Source organism: Dendropsophus ebraccatus, chromosome 5, assembly GCF_027789765.1.
Source record: "Dendropsophus ebraccatus isolate aDenEbr1 chromosome 5, aDenEbr1.pat, whole genome shotgun sequence".
Lineage (NCBI taxonomy): Eukaryota > Metazoa > Chordata > Amphibia > Anura > Hylidae > Dendropsophus > Dendropsophus ebraccatus.
This window is the reverse complement of record NC_091458.1, coordinates 33064846-33088553: the sequence shown is the minus strand read 5'-3', so window position 1 is coordinate 33088553 and position 23708 is coordinate 33064846. Positions and strand designations below refer to the sequence as shown.

Sequence of the window (23708 nt, the reverse complement as noted above, 5' to 3'; positions counted from 1 at the left end):
ATTATAATGGTTACTGTGAATTGATGCTCCTAATCCTGGTCAGCACAGCTATATACTCCTGCTATATCCATTTCTCCCTGTTACCAAGACCTGTAGTAAGAGCCTTTTATTGTTTACTAAAAGTGGGTAAATATTTGTCCGGTCATGTGACCATTGCACAGCTCTGATAATTGTACTGTATCGGTAACAAGACGAGTAGCTATGTACATCACATGACCTGGACAGATCTGCATCCAGCAGCAGAAAAGGATGGAGGTTACTGTTAAATGACAGCAAGTAGAGGCCTTGATGCAAAATGTATACTAGAATATACTATTGTGCAATGAATATAAATTATTTACATTGTTTATACACTCACCGGCCACTTTATTAGGTACACCATGCTAGTAACGGGTTGGACCCCCTTTTGCCTTCAGAACTGCCTCAATCCTTCGTGGCATAGATACAACAAGGTGCTGGAAGCTTCCTCAGAGATTTTGGTCCATATTGACATGATGGCATCACGCAGTTGCCGCAGATTTGTCGGCTGCACATCCATGATGCCAATCTCCCGTTCCACCACATCCCAAAGATGCTCTATTGGATTGAGATCTGGTGACTGTGGAGGCCATTTGAGTACAGTGAACTCATTGTCATGTTCAAGCAGAAATCGAGACTCATCAGACCAGGCAACGTTTTTCCAATCTTCTACTGTCCAATTTTGATGAGCTTGTGCAAATTGTAGCCTCAGTTTCCTGTTCTTAGCTGAAAGGAGTGGCACCCGGTGTGGTCTTCTGCTGCTGTAGCCCATCTGCCTCAAAGTTGGCCGTACTGTGCGTTCAGAGATGCTCTTCTGCCTACCTTGGTTGTAACGGTTGGCTATTTGAGTCACTGTTGCCTTTCTATCAGCTCGAACCAGTCTGCCCATTCTCCTCTGACCTCTGGCATCAACAAGGCATTTCCGCCCACAGAACTGCCGCTCACTGGATGTTTTTTCTTTTTCGGACCATTCTCTGTAAACCCTAGAGATGGTTGTGCGTGAAAATCCCAGTAGATCAGCAGATTCTGAAATACTCAGACCAGCCCTTCTGGCACCAACAACCATGCCACGTTCAAAGGCACTCAAATCACCTTTCTTCCCCATACTGATGCTCGGTTTGAACTGCAGGAGATTGACTTGACCATGTCTACATGCCTAAATGCCATGCCGTACCTAATAAAGTGGCCGGTGAGTGTATACTATAGTCGACACCTTTGCATTCATATTGCACAGGAACATGGCCGCTCTCTTCCAGATACAGCACCACTCCTGTCCTCAGTTTGGGTGTGGGGTTTGGCAGCGCACTTCCTTTGAAGTGAATGGAGCTGAATTGTAACACCACACACAACCTGAGCACAGGGGCGACCATTTTTTTTTTCTAATCCTGAATAACAGCTTTAATTGTTGGTTTATTTCCTGAATGCAAAATGAAGCAGCTTGTTAAATTGTCTGCACTAGAAGTTTCCTATTCCTATAGAGTGATCAGGAGGCATAACTGGCAGCTGCATGAAAGCATCCTTGAGTCCGATCATTCAGCATTTGAATACCGGTGACTGAGGAAGTTGGATGCAGCCCAAGGGGTTCCAGGAAAATATGGATACATTCTATGGTCTATGGCTATATCCTGTATCCCAGACTTACTAAGGCTGGGTTCACACACAGTATATTTGAGGCTGTATTTGTGAGGCTGTATAGCAACCAAAACCAGGAGTGGATTGAAAACACAGAAAGGATCTGTTCACATAATGTTGTAATTGAGTGGATGGCCGTCATTTAATGGCAAATTTTTGCTGTTATTTTAAAACAACGGCTGTTATATTGAAATAATGGCAGTTATTTACCGTTATAAGACGGCCATCCACTCAATTTCAACATTGTGTGAACAGAGCCTTTCTGTGTTTTCAATCCACTCCTGGTTTTGGTTGCTATGAGGACCTGACTTGAGGACCAAATACAGCCTGAAATATACGTAGTGTGAACCCAGCCTAAGGCTGCATCCAACTTCCTCAGCCACCTGTATTCAAATGCTGTATGACCGGACTCAAGCATGCTTGAGTTGCACTTATCTCCACATTTCCTGGCATGTACCAGGTATCACAACATACCCATCAGTACTACCAAGCTAAAGATTGTCTATGTCAGTAACAATGTATTGGGACAAGATCTGCCTGACTGACTTTTTCACTTTCTTTTTCCTTCTTAGTGGTTTACCTGGTGTTTTTTCATCTATTTTTTATAATGTTTGTGTGGTCCTATTGGAAAACAATATTTTCCCGTCCAGCTAATCCATCCAAAGAGGTAAGATCCTAACAGTCTATCTGTGTAACTGTATATCTATGTAAAATATAATTTAGTGATTTTTTTTTTTTTTTAATTAAAGGGGCATTCCTCTGTTGCTGCCTCTGTTTCATATGTTGCTGCCCGTAGGGAGACCATAACAAACAGCCTATTCTTACCTCTCTGCGCTCCCCCGATGTTGTCCTGCATCTCATCTTCGGGTCCACTTCCAAGACTGACTCGTCTGGGGGTGACAGCCTGCTTAGCCAATCACTTGCTACAGCGCTGTCCCATCTTGGCCAGTGATTGGGCTGTCAGTCTCAGAAGTGTAGACTGGATCGCTGAGCCAGGACCTGAAGATGACATAGGACATCAGGGGAGCGTGGAAAGGTAAGGTAAGAATACGCTGTTTGTTATGTTATCCTCATGGCAGCAACATATCCCTTAAATCTTGAAATGATGGAGTAAATGCAAATGTCTGCAGCTCAGACGGTACAGTTCTGGTAATAAAGTTATATTGGGCTCTGTTCACACCTGTTTGTTGTGTATACTTGGCATATATGTCGACCATATAACCCTAACATATGCAACTGCATTCCCTAGAGTAGCAGGTCATAGTGACATGTGCAGGTGCTGAGACCCCCTGTTGATCACTAAAACAAAGGAGCAGAGTTGTGCCGAGTACCTGGTTTCCTCAGATAGTTCTGCCTAGTTTCCTCAGATAGTAGAGCGAGTGGTATACAGATTCATAGAAGATTTCTGAGACGGTCTATAAATTTGTACAACGTGCACTCAGATTTCCAAACAGACCTAGTACTCAGCTGAGCACTTTCACTCCATCGTTTTACGGGCCTATTACACAGAGCAATTTTTAAGGGCTAACGATAGTAAATGTGATTGTTTATCGTTAACCTGAAATCGTTCCCTATATTACACAAAACGATGGTCGTTGGTTACGATCGTTACTATGATCGTTATTGCGATCGTTACTATGATCGTTTATTCCTTCTGATCCCAGCAAAACAATGAACAATGTGCAATTACACTGAACGATTAGTGAACAAATGCGGAACTTGAGCGAAAGAATGTGAAATTACAGCAAACGATTAACGATAATTTTAGGTTCAGATCTAAATCAACGACACACAAACAATTTTTCGATCATTGCCTGAAATTACACTGAACAATTATCGTTTAAATTCGAAGGATACAACGATTTTTTGCACGATAATCGTCTTGTGTAATAGAGCCCTTAGTGATCACTGAGGATCTTCATACCCAGACCCCACTGATCAAAACTTTTGACATGTCACAATGACAGGTTCTGACACTTTGTTATTAAAGTGGATCCCCCGCTAAAATCCTTGACCATGTCCTATATTATTCAAATGAGGTTCCATCTGGGTATATTGAAAAGTTCTGCAACTATTTTTTCAGTTTCCTTTTTTTTTTATTACCGTTAGTGAATGGAAACGTCTGAAAACCTCTGCAGACCACATCCATGATAGCTTTTCCTTCAGTCTCTCAATGCAAACAAGAATGTGAATTCTGTGACGGCAGCCTGAGATCTTGGAAAGGTTATGTCGAAAGCTATAGCAGCAGATTCCTTAGAGCTACCTTCTCGTGTACGTAATCCGCTGTGGATTTCAGCTGTTAATTTATATTGATGAGATCCGCAGTGGATTAGGGCGATGTGTATGAGAACATACCCCGAGACTATCCATTTACATCAGGGATGGGGAACCTTCGGCCCTCCAGCTGTTGCAAAACTACAATTCCCATCATGCCTGGGCAGCCGAAGCTTTCCCATTGTAGTTTTGCAACAGCTGGAGGGCCGAAGGTTTCCCATCCCTGATTTACATAAAACCTCTGTATTGCCTAATCGTGAATCTGTGAAGAGTTCAAAGCTACCAAAACTGCTGACAGCCCCATAAATACACCAGGGAGCGGGGGTGGAGTTATACCTTAGGCATGCATGACCCAGAGAAACTCTCTTCTCACTTCTTCCAAGTCTGTTTGCATTCTTGGCCCTTCCTATTGGCTACAATTTAGTTCTCTTCTGATTGGACGCTAATGCCATCAATCATACATGAGAGGCAGGGCTAGAAAAACCGTACACATTAGCGTTGGGTTCAGGTGACTGTTGCCTAACCTGTATGGGGACCTTTAGTAACAGACTACTTAGAGCTGTTATCTTAATGGGAGTTAGATTACAGTCCAACAAAGTTACTGGAGGGTGCAATCTTTACACTGTTTTTGATGAGAAGTAAACAGTGATTGTTGTCATGGTCAACAATGAGCATTAAATGGTGAGATATGTGTATCCTGGATCCTGACGTGAATTCTATACCGCAGCCCGCTCCTGTGGCTATAAACACGGGTCATGTCTCCTGTATGAGCAGGTGGCGCTCCATCTGTATTGACTTTACTTAATCTGTGCTGCTGACATGTCCAGTGTTTGCTTTCACCAATCGCCAACCTAATGTTATCCTGTGTCTTTACTTTAGTTTTGTTTGTCCAAGTCTGACAAGGAATTGTACGAGAAGGAGGAGAGGCAAGAATACCAGCAGGAAATCCTCCGACGAGCTGCTAAAGACCTGCCTATCTATACCATGACAGCTACGAAAGGTGACTCTAATATAATGCCACACGCTAGCTGTGGTATCAGGCACTACAGTCTGTATTGCTATGTATCTGTTGATAAGGAACATTAGGATCAATATTAATCTTCTATTATAATGTCATAATGTCACAGGTTATTGAAAAGCTTGCAAAAAAAATACAGAAAAAAAGGTAAGGCTGGGTTTATTCACACTACATTTTTGCAGTCCATTTAACGTATCCGTTTTTAAATGGTTACTTTTAACATACACAAAAACGTGCTCAACCACATCTTTGTGTCCGCTAAATAAAGAAGAAAAAAAACCACGTCCGTTTTGATCAGTTATTTTTTTTATAATTGTCAATAAAAAAAAAAAAAAAAGGATTCAAATGAATTGCACACAGTTACATCTGTTAAACAGACTGCAAAAACGCAGTGTTAACCCAACCTTAGGCTATGTTCCCACAACATCTTTTTTTTTAGGTCAAATAACGGCCATTGTTTGATAATGGCTGACGTAAATAATGATCATGAATATTATTGATGGCCGTCATTGTAAAATAAATAAAACTAAGGTTTACAAGACTTTTTGGAATGCCTTTACGTTCACTATGTTTACCTCTGTTCACCAACATCATGGTTCCTGTTACAATGGTAACCATGACTATACTGCCAGATCCATTGAACAACAAAAGACTTCTGTGAGCCCATCGGGTTCTGTTTCAGTTTCCATCTTTTTGACGCAAGGAAGAGCGCAGCAAAAGTGTTATTGTTCCACTTCATTCACTTTAAGGGTAAATTCACACGGGCGGATCCGCAGTGGATTTAATGCTGCGAATTTGCAGCTAAATCGGCAGCGGATCGATCCCCCTGTGAATTCCAATGCAATTACATAATCGCAGCGGGATTGTCATCCCGCTGCCAGTATGTAAGTGTTGGCCGCATTAACCCCGCCGCCCGGGATGATACATTACCGGCACCACGATCCGGCAGCATCTGAGGCTGATGCCGCCGGATCGTGGTGTCGGTAATGTATCATCCCGGGCGGCGGGGGTTAATGCGGTCGGCACTTACATACTGGCAGTGGGATGACAATCCTGCTGCGAGTATGTAATTGCATTGGAATTCACAGGGGACCGATCCGCTGCCGATTTAGCTGTGAATTCGCAGCGTTAAATCCGCTGCCGATCCGCCCGTGTGAATTTACCCTAATAGGCCTGAGCTGCAATCCCAGACACAACCCCATAGACAGGCACTGTTTCTGTCAGAATGTGTTCGGCTGCCTTTGCCATAGACTGGACAGTGCACTGCTCATGCCTTTGTCAGCTTCCTCCACTTTCCCCATCCCTCCTCTGAGTATTAGAGATGGCAGCAGGGAGTCTTGGCATGGAGTAATGGGTAAGCACCCAAGCCTTCAGGAAGGGCAGATCACACAGGCTGTACTATGTAAGACTATAGATAGGGAGAAGGGGGCATACAGCAGTCTGTAGGGGGTTGAAGAAGTCATACAGACTCTCTATTAGTGTAGAGGCAAAAAGGAGCAAGGACTGTGCACTAGAAGGGTAATCTCGCACTCCTCGGCATTAGTGACAGTCCAGGGAACAACTTATCAGTCCAGGGATGTGCACCGCATCGGTACAGAGTTTCCCTTTAATCTGTCATCAGCGTATACTTCCCTATGGGAGGACCAACTCCTACTGTATTTGTCAATTCGTCCTATGGGTCTGGCAGCGGTTTACACCTCCTCTCACCATTCAAAACACATACTTAGTCATAAAATCATATTACAGCAAGGCACTTACTATGCAGCGGGTATTACTGGTTATCTGTGTCACTCATTTTGGTTTTTTGTCCACCTAATTTGTATTTGTCTCCAGGGACTAGATGGAGACAGGGATCCTGTCCCTGACAGCCGTGGTGCAGGGTGCTTTGCATTCCTCTTGTGCTGGTGTATGTGATGAGAATACACATCGTCTTTCTGTACGCCCGGCACTGAGCGCCCTGGGCTGGTGTGTACAGTGGTTACATCTGATGACCCATGAATGGGGTTGGGATCAGGCTGAGAACATGCGCTTGCATTCTAATCAGGAAGCCAGGGCTCTTGTGGCTAGAAATAACCCAGCGTTAGTGCTCATTGCTCAAGCCTTTCATTAGCAAGTGCTGGAAGTGGTTTTTTAATAGAACTCTGAGCTAAATGTAGAATTCTCTTACAAATATCTGAGAGCATCATCCCATTTGGCAAGTCACAAGGGAGCCGTGCACATGGAGTCCTGTAATACAACATCTTGTGTTTATAGCTGGGGTGGGGAGACACTGAGCTTACAAGCTACAGTAATCATAGGGTATAAGCAATCTTATACTCGAAAGAGCGCCTCTCCTGTTCATTTCTGGTACTACAGCTTATTCTTTTATGGAAAGGTTAGGCGCTACTTTTTGAAGGAATCAAAAGGTAATTTTGAACAACTCCTTTAAAATATATAGCCCTAATTTTGCAGTCCTGAAGGATTTTGACCATAGGCCTGTAAGTTCCTTTTCCATGTCTTGGTCACTGTGATTAGGTTGTTCACTCAATACAATCCCTGTCAATATGCCACTCAAGACTGCCACCTTCTAGCCAATATTAATGGGTTATATTGACTTCAACACTTTAAAGGGAACGATCAGTAGGTTAGACAAAACTAACCTTTTATTATGTCCCTATTGCGCAGGAGGTGCCGAGGATTAGGGTTATTTTCATAACTTCATCCTCAGCGCCGTTCCCGTGCACTTAGCCGTCTACTTCTTGGTCCGGTAAAACCGTTTGGAGCACTGCCTGGCCCGATAAGAAGGGATGGGCCGGATAGTGATGGATTTTTGCTATGTCAGCGGGGCAGTGCTCCTAACGGGCTTACCAGACCAAAGAGTAAACAACTAACTGCCGGGAACAGCACTGAGGGTGAAGGTAAGAGACATACCTTTCTCCTTGATGCCTTCTGCACAATAGAGGGCTATCAGCAGGTTAGATTTGTCTAACCTGCTGATAGTTCCCCTTTAAGGCACTTTCTGGCAGTCTTCTCTCATAACAACCAACTGATCACATGGGGCTCAAGCAGTTTAATCCTCATGATCACAGATATTTTCCTGGGTAGTGCATGCTGAAGGGGCTGTATAGTTTATAAAACCCATTTACTTACACCCTATTAGGGCATTTTGAGTTCATATTGGAGGGCCCCCTGTCCACATCTTTTGGCTAATTTAAGAGCTGTTACCAAGACTGTGTGTTGCTCTGCCGGACCTGTCCGTAGATTGTTTTGAATAGACACGTTGTAATGCTTACTTTTCCCTGAGGTGGCACAGCAGTAAAATAGAACACTTACTGACAGGCTTCCTCACAGATTAAGGCTCCTTTTAAACCTACAGATTTGTCGTCCGCAAACGAGCATCAGTCATCAAGATTGGTGCTCATGTGCAGTACCTTTTACATTGCACAACAAGTCTAGGAGCCCGGGCTGCACGAATGATCCTTGTATTGTTTTAGCTGGTCGGGAAACTGACAGCACATATATGTATAGATCTGTGCTGTCAGTTTCCAGATCACAAGCCGTAGTGTATACTTACCAGCCACGCTGCTTGTGATCCGGCATCACTTTGGGAATAGGTTCAACCACCCACAATCGTGCGGCCCTTTTCCTTCTTTAGTTTGTCGGCTGACCATTGACTATTACAGCAAAACAAAATAATCAGCCAGTGCGCGAGCTGATAACTGGCCATATTACACTGGGCTATGTAACTATCTAGTAACTTGTCCACTAGGACATAATACAGAAGATTGTTATTCCTGCAGAGATGGGGTGCATCTGTCTTATTCATCACACTTACCCCTGTAGACACAATGGGCTTGTTTTACAGTGTGTGTGCCCGTGTACTTGAGTACCATACAATGCCCTTCGTGGCTTCTCAGCTGTAGATGTGAAAAGATTGGAAAAACTTGTCATCTCATCAAGTGTTCGCAGAACAAAGTGTCCACTGTCCAAGTGTCCCAGCTGGAGGTGACGAAGCTTCTCTGTGATGTCTGTGAGACTAGACACAGCCTGTCTGTTCTAGCGCCCATGCTGAAAAAGAAGCTGATGACGCAGGCCCCTGTGATAGGGGAGGGGGGTCTAGTCTACAATCTTCAGTCCCAGTGCTGTCTACTATCACCATATTGCTCCAATATACAACAATTATGTATATTTCTACTATGATAAGTGCTCTTTTATTAAGGGTCAGCAAGGTTTACGTTCTTTTAATAAGAGTGCCCCTCCTGTCCACAGGTTGTGTGCGGTATTGCAGCTCAGACTCATTCACTTCAGTGGGGCTGAACTGCAGGTGTGATATTGTTTCTGTAAGAAAGCAGCCTTTTTTATTCTAGTGATGGTAATAGACCTGGCATGAAGCAAGCCTGGCACAGCGGCCCTCAACTTGACGCTCAGCCAGGCCTGAATCTTTATGGGGTAGTGTATATCCAGAAGGGAGCAATGCACTGTGTGAATTTCATCTCCCCTCCTCCTACAGCTATGCTTGTACATATCACATCACTCAGCCCGTACAATACTGATTTCATTGCCAGTAACTTCACGTCATAGTTGGAATTGATCCTATCAGTCAGGAAATCCTGTCCCACTATCCTGGCCTTACTCCTCTCCCTGACGCTGATATTTCAGCCAGCAATATATCATTGGAGAACGAGCACAGTGAGGAAACTATGCATTGATTTTTCTTTTCCATTGGTCTAATTTGCTAAAAGAGTTATTCTACTTACAGTGTGGTTCAGTAAGTGTTTCTAATGTAGAAGGTGGGGCGACTTAAAGGGACTGTGTGGTTTACAGAATCCATTTTTAAATTATGAGTAAGTAGTTGATAAGGTTGAAAAAAAGCTCAGGTCCTTCAAATCCAACCAAGGAACTTTCCATGTTGACCCAGTGGAAGGCAGAAACCCTTAGGGCTATGTTAAAGGTTTCAAAATATGTATGTGTTCTGTTTTTTGTTTGTTTTTTGCATCCTTACAAATGGCACAAACTGGGCTTGTAGTTGAACACCGACTCAAATGTGCACCCATATTATACTAGTGCGACCCAGCTTCTGAGTTAATAGGGGAAGAGGTTTCCATTCAGGACCCTTCGGCATAGTTTAAGGACAGATAGACCTGCTTTAAAGGGTCACTGTTGTTTTATACAAGTTGTGATTCCTAACAGTTTAGCAAATCACCTCATTACCAAAAAATTACTCCTTGCCTCCGTAACCAGCTTTCAAGCCTTGACCACAAAGTGTTTCCCTTCTCTGCAGGCTGCTGTCCACTGCCTGTTAGGGAAAAACTGTCTCTAGCAACAGCTAGGTCAGGACAGAACACAGGGAGTGGGGCTTAGGGTGTGCTGTGTGCAGGAGTAAAAAAAAGAGCAAACTGTTACTTAGTTTAACCTTTTCCTTGCTGTGTTGCTGTGTAGGCATGCTGATAATTATAGTTTTACAACAGCTGGAGGGCCACAGGTTTGACACCTGTGTACTATGGTGTAGGCATTGGGACCCTTAAATATTGTGAGAATAAAGGCAATGCAGTTCAGGTATAGTGTTGTATTCTCTTCTGAGAATTTCCAGTAGCTGTGTAGGGCAGTGCAGCTGGTCCCTCTCAGATGTGGCCAGAGGCTACTGTGCACCAGTGCTTTTTTGATCGTAGGGGGTTCTGACTCCTAAAATCCCTACTGATCTTGATAATGAAAGGGACTTTGCCCTGGTCGTGGTTGGAAAATCTCTTCAACTTGGTCATAGTCACGAGACTGATGAAGTTGGAGCCATAAGATGATCTAATGTGTGTGAAGCTGTGCCAGACAGGCTGGCCTTCCGTGGGCGACTGTATCAACTGTGCTCCCCATATCCGATACGGGCATTTCCTCTATAAGATCACTTATAATACTGACGTGGTCTAAAGTAATACATGTGGGCTATATGACCAGCCTTACTTTGCTTTTATTCGAAATGAACAGTTTCCAGACGAGGGAAGAACGAATCTCTGTTCCTCTATAATAAAAGTAATATGCTCTATAAAGCTGTTGTAGGACAGTCACACTTACTGCTTGTTTTATTTCTTGCTAGCCATCCGCTATTGTGAAAGATGCCAGCTGATTAAACCTGACCGATGCCACCATTGTTCAGCCTGTGATGTGTAAGTCCTTGCATTACCTTCTTTAATTCACATTGCTTATATAAAGCGCCAACATATTCTTTCATGCTGTACAGGGATGGTCCATGGAGATGTGGCTTTTGGTTGGATTTGAACCCAGGGCCACATGAGGTCTTATATTGCTCAGTACTTATAAATATATATAAATATCTACTGTATTTATATATTTTAAATAGTAAAAAAAGACTATATATATAATATACATATATTCACAATGGATGATTACTATTGAACGGTGTAGCTGATATAGAGCCATAGAAATAACTCACTTATAAAAAGGAACTCGGAGTATCCGGAACAATGTTCCCCTTTGTAAAATAAAGGAGATGGTAAAAGCCAAGGCAGAGTTCAATGAGGCGTGTGAAAGCACTCAGCCTCTTATCTCCAGGGGGCCTGAGGCTTGGTGGATTTTATAGTTTACAATGGAAGAAACACGATCCATTAGGAGGAGCGGGAGTTGGGGGAAGATCACACAGTGTCTTATGGAGTTTTTTCCTATGTGAACAACATACAGGGCAGGTGACAAGTTTCCAACTACTGGGCCCGCTGCTGTGCGTCACAGTATATATGATGCTGACGTATTCCTGGGACGCATTGCATTAACACAGTGTGGCCCCTAGACTATTAAAAATGGCTCCACACTTCTGCGCTTTTATTCCAATAAATATATTTTCCCATTTCTGTCCTCTATCAGATGTGTCCTTAAGATGGATCACCACTGCCCCTGGTAAGTTATGGGTCTTCATATGCTCATTGATGTTCTGTATATATGTTGCTTTCCATGTACATTAATGTCTAATGTTCTGATTGTAGGGTGAATAACTGTGTGGGATTTTCCAATTACAAATTCTTCCTGCTCTTTTTGATGTATTCCTTGCTGTATTGTCTCTTCATTGCCGGTTCTGTCCTACAATACTTCATCAGATTTTGGACGGTAAGAGTTATATATGTGAGGACTTTCTGTGTTTAGGTGCTATTATTCTTCATCCACTAGCTTGTGTTATTACATCCTATTGTCTCTGCAAAAAAGAGCAAATACTGCTGCCAGTAAGCAAAGGGTTTCTTGTCTACTTTAAGTTGCATTGCAATAAAATTGGACCCAGTGTGTGACCTCAATGTTCCCCTATTGGGAGAAAAATCTCGGGCCCCATGTGACTATTGTGTGGTTTCCAACCATATAGGAACAGTTTTCGCCATTTTGGTTTTTCTACACCATCCCGACTATTGATCCTACTCTTAAAGGAAGCAACTCGCCCTGACCGATTGCTAGAATGAGCAGGGAGAAGCATGGGGCTGAATGCTTCTTTCCCTGCTCTGTGTGGTCCTATAGGCTTACATTAGGAGTATGTTTCAGTCATGTTCCCAGATTGACCTGGGAAGAGAACAAGATTAGTGAAAACATCTCCCAGCTCATAAAGATCAGTCGAGGTCTGAACGCCCAGGCCCTGACCAGTGAAAACTTTTAAAGTGACGGCGCCCACTTACGACTGGACGGCTGAATGCTGTTCTTCAGTGAGGAGAGGGAAAAAGGATTGGACACGTTAAAATCCTTTAGGATCATCAGAGGTGAGTCTGAAGTCCCCATTCCCTTCACATACACGTGCATGCTTGGCTTGGCTGAGCATGCATGTATTCTAAATAGGGAGAGAGAAGTAAAATGCTGACTGAAAAAAAGGATTGGACTGAAATCCATCTGCTTGATCTCTCAGTTCCCTGGTATCTGTTGTGAGGGGAGAGTTGGGACAGCCCAGTTCGTGTTATATATTGGGTAGTGCTGCTGAAAATAAAAACATTTTTCTAAAACTGTCATCACTTTCATGCTGCTAGAACCTTGAGTTATCAGGTGGGTCTCCATTTGGCTTTTTGCTATGAGCCATAATTGATAGATGTTTCTCTATACCCTAACAAGGAGACCTCTATAAATCAAGCCTGTTAGGGTGGGGACAAGTCGCCAGGAACGTCCCTAATGACTTGTGTTTCAGGCAGCATGAATGTAAAGAGAAGTTCCCTTTAAGTGACTGTCTAGGGTTATCTCTGCAACAGACAATTTGTTCAGCAAAGTACAAGTCTAGATATAGGACTTAGGTTAGGATGAGACTGTGTATTGCTCACTCTATTATGTAATGTTCCGTACAACATACATGTTGGCCCATACAGTGCATCTATCCAGCTGTGTGTCCACATCTACTCTCCATACTGTCCTCTGCCCATCAGATCCTTTTAATGTCTAATGAACTGTCTTTGTTTGCGTAAAGCTTTGCCGCAGCAAATCCGAAGAAACCTGTCCCCAGGTAAAACATCCAAGTCGCCAGTTCATGACCACTCCATCCCAACATCCTATGTTTTAATAAGGCGAGTCTTCCCCATCTGCAGGATCGCATAATAGTAATGTGTTCCCACAATGGTTCTATACTATTGTGAATAGCATTAGGCTTGTCTTCCATCCTTCCGGTGCTTTCTATCATGTGCCATCTGGCTGTTGAGAATTACTGCCATACAACTTGACCTACAGTTGGGGGGATGTATAGTTATATAGCAATATATTGTTGTGTTTTTACTGTTGTAGATTGCACATAGTCCATATCTATACATTCTGCCTATACATCTGGTTTCCTCCTAAGGCTACAAGCTCCAAACTGGATGAACAAAATCTCTATTTTAGATGCATTCATTTGGCCATTTTTTTTACCCCTTTAGCCCAAGAGTGTTACCTATCTATAGGCACATAGTGTATAATTATAGTGTATTAAAGGGACAGCATCACATACCCGGGCATGGTTTATTATTTTTTCCGGTCTATAGTATCCATGTGCATTGTTGTGAAACCATGGCCAGTTATACATATCCGCTGCTGGAGAAATGTGCTGTTACATAGTGCCAATTGAAATGAGTTGAGAACATGGCTGGTCTGGGTCAGATACGTAGTGGGTGTCTGTTTGGGGTCCTGAGCAGGGAGACTGCTCCCCTCATTTCTTTGTCCTAATGGATGGAGTTGTTTCAACCCTTACTATACCCCTCCAGAATATTGGGTGCTGATCTGACTCGGAATACCTAACATACTACATACAGACATACACCTGGGTACTTGTGATTCTGTCCTTTTGACGTGTTATTAGATCAGATGTCATATAAGCAACCATTGCATCCCATATGCCCATGTTATTCCCATGCACTATATTATCAGACCAGGCTGTATCACTGTACATTCATTCTCTTGACTTTGCAGAATGAGCTGCCGGATACCAGAGCCAAATTCCATGTCCTTTTCCTGTTCTTCGTATCGGCCATGTTCTTCATCAGTATACTGTCTTTATTCAGCTATCACTGCTGGCTTGTTGGGAAAAACAGATCAACCATAGGTAAGGGTGATTATGTAAAGACAGATGTAGGATGCCAACCATGCTGTCTCATCCCCGAGTGTACAAGTAGAATTTCTTGAGAAGGAGCAGATTTCTCTACACCGCCTTATATACGTACAACTAAAGCAACAGCTAACCACACACTGTTCCATGCACAGATTTGCACCAGAGTTGTTGATCCTCATCTGTGCTGAAGCTATATGAGAAGCCATTATAGGTGTAAATAGAATAAGCAGCTGATCTAGTAGTTTGATATCCATATAGACATTGCATCACAACATGGGTGTCATATTGCTCCTCATAAAAAATTACAGTGTTTTGTTAAAGGGAAAGTTCAGTCAAATGTTTGTCTGATATGCTATTGATACATGTGAGAAGATCATACAGACAGACCTTTCTATTCATGCAGGATACACACCCAACATGAGGCACCTCAGGCACGTTAGTACATATGACCCCTTATTAACTACAGACCAGACCCCTAAAGAGGTTTTCTCATTTAAACTTACTTGTCCCCTATCCACAAGTATCTCTAGGTCGGCAACCCTGAGCTCTATTAATTCTCTATGGAGCCAAGTGTTGTACCCTTGTGATCTCACACTTGTACTTTATTCTGTGGATAGGGGTCAAGTAAGTTTAAATGCCTATTACACTAAATGATTATCTGCCTTACTTGGCCAATTACTAGTCATTCAGGCTCATAATTGTTTAGTGTAATAGGACACGTTGAAAGGCCACAATCAACCGACATGCACAATTTGTGCACCGACTACCTGTAGCGCGTCACCTTGTGTAATAGGAGCGGTGTCAGCAGACCACTGCTGACTTCAGTGAGCCGCCTTTTCTGCTGCTCCCCGCTCGCTGTCTGTGCAGGTAATGCAAGCGGGGAACGAAGAGGAATCGAGACCTGTGCTGACAGGTCGCTGCTCCCTTTCCCCAGAACATCAGGCCGTGTAATCCCTTAAATCCCTTTATGCACATATATACTGCAGGCTCTGTAAACAAATTCAGGCCATAAATAATACACACCCCTGACGATAGAGATGACCCCCAAAATAATTACAGACACCAGACCCTTTCCTTCCATGATCACACATGCTGAACATATCTACTGTTTACCAACCTCAGACCATAAATACTACCCCATGTCTCTTCCCCACCCACATACAGACCCTATATACCAGACCTCCTCTTTTTACACCATTTTGCAGTCTATACTACATATAGTGGGGGATCAGATCATCCCTTTACCTAAGATCCGACAATCAAACCCTCCCCTCTCCCTGCTCCTGTGATTCCTTCCACTCCTGGACACAATGGTGCACAATGTCCCTGGCAGAGAAAGGAATTACTATGATGGGGAAGGGTATTTGGCACATATGGCTCTTCTGTGAGTCCTGGAGATCCCCTCTTTTTTTGGCAGATAATTTCTGGATATTGGGTGCAGAATGATAGTAACTGTGCTGCATATTGGGGTTTTAAATAGATAATACATTCTATAGCTACTAGTCAGGGGGGAAAACAAGTGTCTTATTTATTTCCCTACGTTTTATTGTGTTCTCTATTACATTTATTATAGAGGCTTTCCGTGCTCCTTCTTTTCGAACTGGTCCTGAAAAAGATGGCTTCTCCCTTGGCTGCAGCAAGAACTTTCGAGAAGTCTTTGGAGATGAAAAGAAGTATTGGCTTTTACCTATATTTACAAGGTAAAGCGGGTGCGGGTATTCTTCTCATTATCTTTTGTTTTTTATTTTTTTTTTCCTGTTTTTAATCCTGTGTCGGCTCCGAATTATGGCGAATACAATATCTGCTCTCCCCATATACAGATCACTGTGTATTCTCTGCATGCTTTCAAGCCGCTCTGTACAGGGAATCCCTGTGATATCCTTATTATTCCTGGGTAACCCCTTAGGCACTATGGTCTTTTGTGGCAGCAGGGATCAGTTCTTGGCACAATACATAGTGACACCCCTCCTGTGCCATCAGAGACAATGTGAATATCTGTCCTTCTGCCCCATGCTAGCCTGTTAAGAAGGGGTTAAAATTATTCTGTATAAATCCAGTCTACAATCTATTGATGTGGAGATCTCTACTTGGCAGCATGACCCTTAGTTACGCATACCGTATAGATCTCGGCGTAGCCTAGTAATTTATGAGATGCGACAAGGTGTTAGTTCTGGTTGATAGCTTGCTTTAAAGCCTTATGTATATTATATCCTTGTATTTGTACACACTCAGCAGAAATCCACATTAATTTATTTAATTATTTTGCTTTGCAGCATGGGTGACGGATGTTCTTTCCCAACACGCCTTGTGCTTGGTGATCCAGAGCAGAATGTAGCAGCAATGCAGAGTGATTCTTCAAAAAAGTATGCATTCTTTATAAGTTAATCTACTATTCTTAAATCTCATCCATATGTTCTATGTTCTTTGCCTGAGGGTGTTTTAGACGCAAATTGTACAACATTTTATGCTAATGTATTCATTTCTTTTAGTGCTGGACCAAGTCAGCCATTTCCAGCCAGACCGCTCAGCGAGTCCCAGAACAGATTGCTTGGAAGTGACAGCCAGTGGGCCGATAATGGAGATGATCATACACAAAAAGGTGCTGCTATGAGTTTTTGGGAGCTGTCGAGGAGCAAAGCCGGAGAATAATGTTATTGTATTGTAATGTTTTGTGAATATAGATCTGTCGAAATAAGCCCCAGTTCTCTACAGCTCTTGATTGTTAGGCCCCAGCACTCTTCTGCCCACTAGTGTTAGGCCCCAGTATTCTCCTGACCACTAGTGTTAGGCCCCAGTATTCTCCTGCCCACTAGTGTTAGGCCCCAGTATTCTCCTGCCCACTAGTGTTAGGCCCCAGTATTCTCCTGCCCACTAGTGTTAGGCCCCAGTATTCTCCTGCCCACTAGTGTTAGGCCCCAGTATTCTGCCCACTAGTGTTAGGCCCCAGTATTCTGCCCACTAGTGTTAGGCCCCAGTATTCTCCTGCCCACTAGTGTTAGGCCTCAGTATTCTGCCCACTAGTGTTAGGCCCCAGTATTCTGCCCACTAGTGTTAGGCCCCAGTATTCTCCTGCCCACTAGTGTTAGGCCCCAGCACTCTTCTGCCCACTAGTGTTAGGCCCCAGTATTCTCCTGCCCACTAGTGTTAGGCCCCAGTATTCTCCTGCCCACTAGTGTTAGGCCCCAGTATTCTCCTGCCCACTAGTGTTAGGCCCCAGTATTCTCCTGCCCACTAGTGTTAGGCCCCAGTATTCTCCTGCCCACTAGTGTTAGGCCCCAGTATTCTCCTGCCCACTAGTGTTAGGCCCCAGTATTCTCCTGCCCACTAGTGTTAGGCCCCAGTATTCTCCTGCCCACTAGTGTTAGGCCCCAGTATTCTCCTGCCCACTAGTGTTAGGCCCCAGTATTCTCCTGCCCACTAGTGTTAGGCCTCAGTATTCTCCCGCACTCCAGTATTAGGCCCAATGCCTTTCTGCCCTTCAGTACCGAGCATCATGGTTGTCTATATATACCTTAGGTAGCTTTTGCGATTTTAGAGAATTTGACATTGAACCTCGGGTTTGATAGAATGTGATTGATGTCTTTTTATAATAATCTAAAGGGATGACGTGCTGGGAGATGTGGTGTGAGATGGTAAACAATATTCTGACGTACGTCCTGTTATGTCTGTATTTCAGATGAGAAAAACCATGTAACTATATTAGTGGAGAGCTGATCACAATTCCAGCTGCTCAGCGGCATGAGGAATGAGGTGAGGTTTAACCCATTCACTGTCTAGCAAATTACATGTTACGTGAATATTTCCTCCAGTGTCTAAAACAGTGTTGTTTAACTAAACACATTACAGGAGATGCAGCCTTTGACCCCATCTGAGAGCCACACATATAACACTACATGCCCTTTGTTCCCCTTTTTTGTAGCTGACCAGTGGACCCTACGGCACACAGGACAAAAGTTTATATACAGTCTTATGGGGGTGCTTTCACTGCTTCCTTATGAAAAGCTGTATAGCCTATAGCCCCATATGTACATTACCCTATGTAGACCTCTCTTGGCCTGAGGTCTCCTCTTCCCAGCTATCTGCTCGTCTGTGAGCACTTGGAAGCATCTTGGTGTGATACTGCCACCTAGTGGTCCAATAAATAATGGAGAGCACTTAATAGAAGAAAGAAGAACTATTGGCTGCAGCACCATTGTCCACTTTAATTCTTTTTTTTTGGTCTCTCCACAGTAGCACGCAGCTCAGAACATGCCACAATACCATACCGTCAAGGACGATTCACTTATCACAGTGGATCTTCTGGAGTCTGCACAGTCTCCAGGCACAACAGCGAATGTCTCCGATGAAAGGACAACCATTGCCTTAATACCCTCATAGTGCATTAATGCAACCGGTTTTACACATTGACTTTTAACTACATAACAACTTTTTACTTAAGAATATCTTTTACAGGTTTTAATATTTTAGTCCGCATCTGACTTTATACCACGCAATAATTTTCCCTAGGTGTCTGCAAGTCTAAAGCAAATATCACCAAGATTTTTATACAGGTGCTGAATATATATAAAAAAAAACATACACCAGGCTACGGTATCCTCTTCTCATTTGCTGACAGGCAAGGTATGACTCTGGTACAAACTACAACTCCCAGCATCCTAGGACATGCTAGAAGTGGTAGGCTACCTGTTCTGCCCTCCAGATCCAGGGTATTGGATGGACTCCGTCAGTGTGGATGAGGATGCAGATCTTGCACTGACCTCACAACAATGTTTTTTCATACATTCACTTTTATGAGTATGCCATTTTTTATTTTTTAGCATACTTTATACGGAGATAGACATGTATATAAGAAGAATATCCTTCCTATAATCCCCTACAGAAACTGTACGGAGGAGAAAAGCACAGGCCATAAGTATCCCAGCTACAGACTGATTGTTTGTGGGAAGATACTGTATAGTAAGCTGACGCCGATTGAACCTACCTAGGTACCATGGGAATATTTTGTACCGGCAGCATTTATTTATACCGCTTTTTCTAACCTTTTTTTATGAAGCTGATGGTGATGCCAAGAAGATGTTAGTTAGGTAGAGGTAAGCAAGTCGCTCCTTTTTATTTGGACAGTCATTCGTCAATGTTTCTTCTCTAGTTGCTGCTGGATACTAGCATGTTGTTGCTGTTTTATTTTGTTGTTTTTAACGGTCAGATGTTTTATTACATTTCACATTCGGGAGGAATGGACGAAAACGGTTGGATTTTTGCCATATTGTAATGGGATGTCATGGCCAGGCTATATGCACTTTTAAAGTGTTCCTGTCATTAGATTTTTAAAAATTTGACGTACCCCAGAGACTCGTCAAAATTTTTGAACGGTCACGATCTGAGTTTTCAGGCCACCATTGGGAGAAGCGAGAAGCTATGCGCTTCACTCCCGACTCTTTGCAATCTCAATATCGCTGCTGCATTATAAGTGCAGTGAGATGGAAAAGAGAGTAAGTGTCCTAGAGACTGGTGGAGTCTGAACACTTAGGCTTTGACTGATCAAAACCTTTGACGTGTCTGCACCATCAAAAGTATTCTTTTCTAATGACAGGAAAACTAAGAATTCTCAATGTTCTGTCTGTATGTATTGTGGATATATTGAATATATTGAATGTCAACCATCAGTGTACGGAACATGCAGACGTTTCCCTATGAAGAATATGAATGCCATAAAAGATCCAGTGTTACCAGGTACAAGCAGCCACCCGCTAGAAAAGGCAGGCCAGGGATGAACATGGGAACAGGGCCCCAGGTTGGTATGACCCCAAAGCCAGCCATAGATATGAGATAAACTCAGCATTAGGATCGGGAAGGCTTACTTCCAGGCCATTCAATCCCTGATGACCAATATCTGAGTGCTGTGCCCGTTGTAGATACGGAGTTGTCAGTAGATGCTGATGACCAATACATGACCATCTTTAAATAGGTTGTAATATAGAAACCACACAAGTCTTGTACAGGGGCTGTGTCAGGTATTGCAGCTTAGTCTGTACCATTGCCAAACTGGAATGTAAGCCACCTAAGGGTACACTACCCTCCTCCATTACTATAAGGCAGTAGCAGAAATCCAGGTGGTGTAGTGGCATGAACCAGCACAAGCGGAGAGTCCTAGCCATGTTTTGCTGAGGTCGCCCTTGCTGGTCAGTGATACTTACAGTTTAGTATTGTAGATGCCAATGGCATCTGTGCTGCCAAGGTTCATAGTTTAATTTGTACAATTTCCCTTTTTGTAAGTTAGACTGAAGTAATCCTGGATAGGCCAGTTGTATTCCGTCACCAGATCGGACAGTCTGCCATCTATCACGCCAGTGTCAGTAAGTTAGATCTGACTGGATGATCAGTATTACAAGGTAAATGTGCGTCTCGGATTCCCAGTGACAGATTCCTCCATTACCAGGTGCAACGTTGTGACATTCCTCCTACATTGCTGTATATTGTACATCATACGTCTCAGCTGTATTATATGTATCCTGTTCATACTGTGTTTTTATGTATAAATTGCTTTTACTTACCTGTTGTCTTGAATTTCTTATTTTCCTGTGACTCTCTATTTATAGTAGTAGATAATACATGTAGCATGTTGTCCCACATTGCGGCTAGGGGATATGACTATGTTGTTTTATGACTGCATTTTACCATCGATATAGTGGCATCACCTAGGCCTCTTATGGCATATTCGTAACTCTGTTATATAATCATCCAGAGCCATCCTTATGCCTAATCCCATCCATTCCTACTCTGTCATGATGTGACAGACTTACCAGCAGGTCAGGGGTCTCAGCAGTGGGTCCTGCATCTCAGACTTTTATGGCTTATCCCAAGGCTATACAGGTATCACTGCTTTATATACAAAAGTGGATCGGGAGGACTGTAATCGCTTCTGGCTTTGGCTCCGCTCCTTTTAAGAACACTACTGAGAGCCCACCATTTCTGTGATTTATACCTGGACTCTATAGTGGACATGGTTTGTGTGCTGGAGAATCTCTTTTAATATATTTCTAACCCCCCCCCCCCCCCCCCCCCCCCCAAACACACACACACACTCTGATTGCTCATACCATACACTGCAATACATAAGTAAGTGTATGATACAAGAGATTACATATTAAAGCCTGGTGCTTGGTCACCCTATTCCTCTAAGCCTGCTTCTGGCAGCCCTAAGGGTAGAGCCCTACATTGCAGCTATTACGTGTAAGGGAAACCATGCCCACATGGCCAATGGCAGAATAATTTTCCCAATAATATTCACATTCAGTACGAAGACAGAAGCTCAGGGTCTCCATAAGGCCTACAACCGAGAAGACCATCGGATGGCTCTCCTGATGGGACAACAGGTAACAGATAGAATCCTGTATCATGTCCAAGCATATAGATGACTGAGTCCTGTCATTGCTGCAGACCAAACATAGAATAAACTATTAATAACAGAAGTTTATATCAGCAGTATTTAAAGGGAAAGAGCTGCATATCAGGAGGAGACAAGTTTGCTAAATGAATGCATTTGTAAAGATCTAAAACTTGATGAGTGCTACAAGTATAACTGCGTTAGCTTTGATGAGAACACGCCTTTAAATTAATTATAATGATGAGTAATCTGTTAGATATCAGGGGGTTAAAGGGTCCATTTACACAGAAAGATTACCTGCCAAAGATTTGAAGCCAAAACCAGGAATGGATTATGAAAAGAGGAGACATCTCAGGCTTTCCTTTATGACCTGATCTTTGTTTATAGTCTTTCTGGCTTTGGCTTCAAATCTTTGGCAGATAATCTGTCAGATAATCTTTCTGTGTAAATGGACCCTCATTCTAGGTCCCAGGACTGATCACCTGGGGTCATGAAGGAATTTTCCCCTGTGACAGAACTTGGACAAATGTATCCAGGGATTTTCACCTTCTTTGAGCTACAGATTAGGGAAAGTAATTAGTAAATTGGAGATAGATACAATTCAAAGCTAATGCAGCTCTCCAGATGAAGTGTCAGCCGTCACTTGGAACCTCTAGTGTCCATAATATATATATATATAAGGAAGATGACCATGTCACTCCCCAATACCTGTAACAAGAAATGGTCTTTATTTGTCACAAAATGCGATGTTTCAGTCCTACCCTTGGGACTGCTTGAGAAAAGTCCCAATGGTGGGACTGAATTTTGATTTATGGGTGAATAAAGACCATTTCTTGTTACATGTATTAGGGAGTGACACAGTAATCTTGTATATATAGATATAAGCAATAATAATGAATAAGATAGTAATATAAAGGTTAAAAAAATCCCAGCACTGCCTGTGTGTGTGCAGGTTCTAAGGCATCTGATGACAAGCTGAGATTGTGTGTGTCAGGACTGGGGAGAGAGAGCAAGGGAGGCAGCCTGCTGCTGTATAATCATGGGATTGGTGGCCCACCAACAGAAGGTACTGGCTGGCTTATTGCTGGTCCAGGCCTGGTGTGAAAGAAAATCCATCATGCTTGGACCAGGTCCTCAGCGCTACAAGACAACGCCACAAATACTTTCCACTTTGACTATAATGAATCACACCAGAATTCCATGTTTAAAGGTACTATCATTTATTAAAAAAAAAAAAAAATCTTTGACATCTAAGAGGTTTTGATTGGCGAGTGTCTAATTGTTTAGACCCCCCATTGATTGTTGAAATTTGGAGGCAGGAGTACTCATCTGAGGGCTGCACCCCCTTGTTTCTTATCCACTATGCTCAGTATGAGGAGTGAGGGATGTAGGGGCTGCTACGAAGTCTTTAGCAGTGTTCCCTAAGCTGTGACTGTCCAATTGTTGCAAAACTACAACTTCCTTTGTGTCAGATCAATCGTAACCTGTTCCATTATGATGGGAGATGGGAGTTATGTAACACCTGGAGAGCCACAAGGTGAGGAGCACTGTCCTATGGAGTCAGAAATGAAGAAGTACATTAGGAATCAGAAGAGGTCTCGGCTTCTGGACCACCAGCTCCTGATACCTCACTATGATGTGTCAAATGTTTCAAAGAAGTTTTGTTACAGAAAATCTAAAACTTTTACTTCTTAAAGGGACTCTGTCACCTCCAAAACACGCACTAAATGTAAGTTATCAGTAGATTATACAGCAGTAGAGTATTCAACACTGATTGTATATCTGCAATTTTTATCTTTCTATGTTCTTGCATTGCTTTGCTATAAGCCACAAATGAAGGAGTGTAAGTCGTCCTCTCCATTATA

General features: G+C 43.0%; 1 protein-coding gene across 2 annotated transcripts in view; it reads left to right on the top strand.

Annotated features, from left to right (window-relative positions):
- ZDHHC20 (zinc finger DHHC-type palmitoyltransferase 20) overlaps nucleotides 1-21009 on the top strand; it is a 39036-nt gene extending 18027 nt beyond the window's left edge. For both annotated transcript variants that reach the window (XM_069969826.1, XM_069969827.1), the window contains exons 3-13: nucleotides 2223-2317; nucleotides 4804-4924; nucleotides 11007-11076; nucleotides 11789-11821; nucleotides 11908-12028; nucleotides 14321-14453; nucleotides 16033-16159; nucleotides 16733-16822; nucleotides 16949-17058; nucleotides 18136-18209; nucleotides 18690-21009. In XM_069969826.1, the coding sequence (XP_069825927.1) occupies nucleotides 2223-2317; nucleotides 4804-4924; nucleotides 11007-11076; nucleotides 11789-11821; nucleotides 11908-12028; nucleotides 14321-14453; nucleotides 16033-16159; nucleotides 16733-16822; nucleotides 16949-17058; nucleotides 18136-18173 (938 nt within the window). In that variant the 3' untranslated portion in view covers nucleotides 18174-18209; nucleotides 18690-21009. The remainder of the gene's footprint in view (nucleotides 1-2222; nucleotides 2318-4803; nucleotides 4925-11006; nucleotides 11077-11788; nucleotides 11822-11907; nucleotides 12029-14320; nucleotides 14454-16032; nucleotides 16160-16732; nucleotides 16823-16948; nucleotides 17059-18135; nucleotides 18210-18689) is intronic.
- The last annotated feature ends 2699 nt before the right edge of the window (nucleotides 21010-23708 follow it).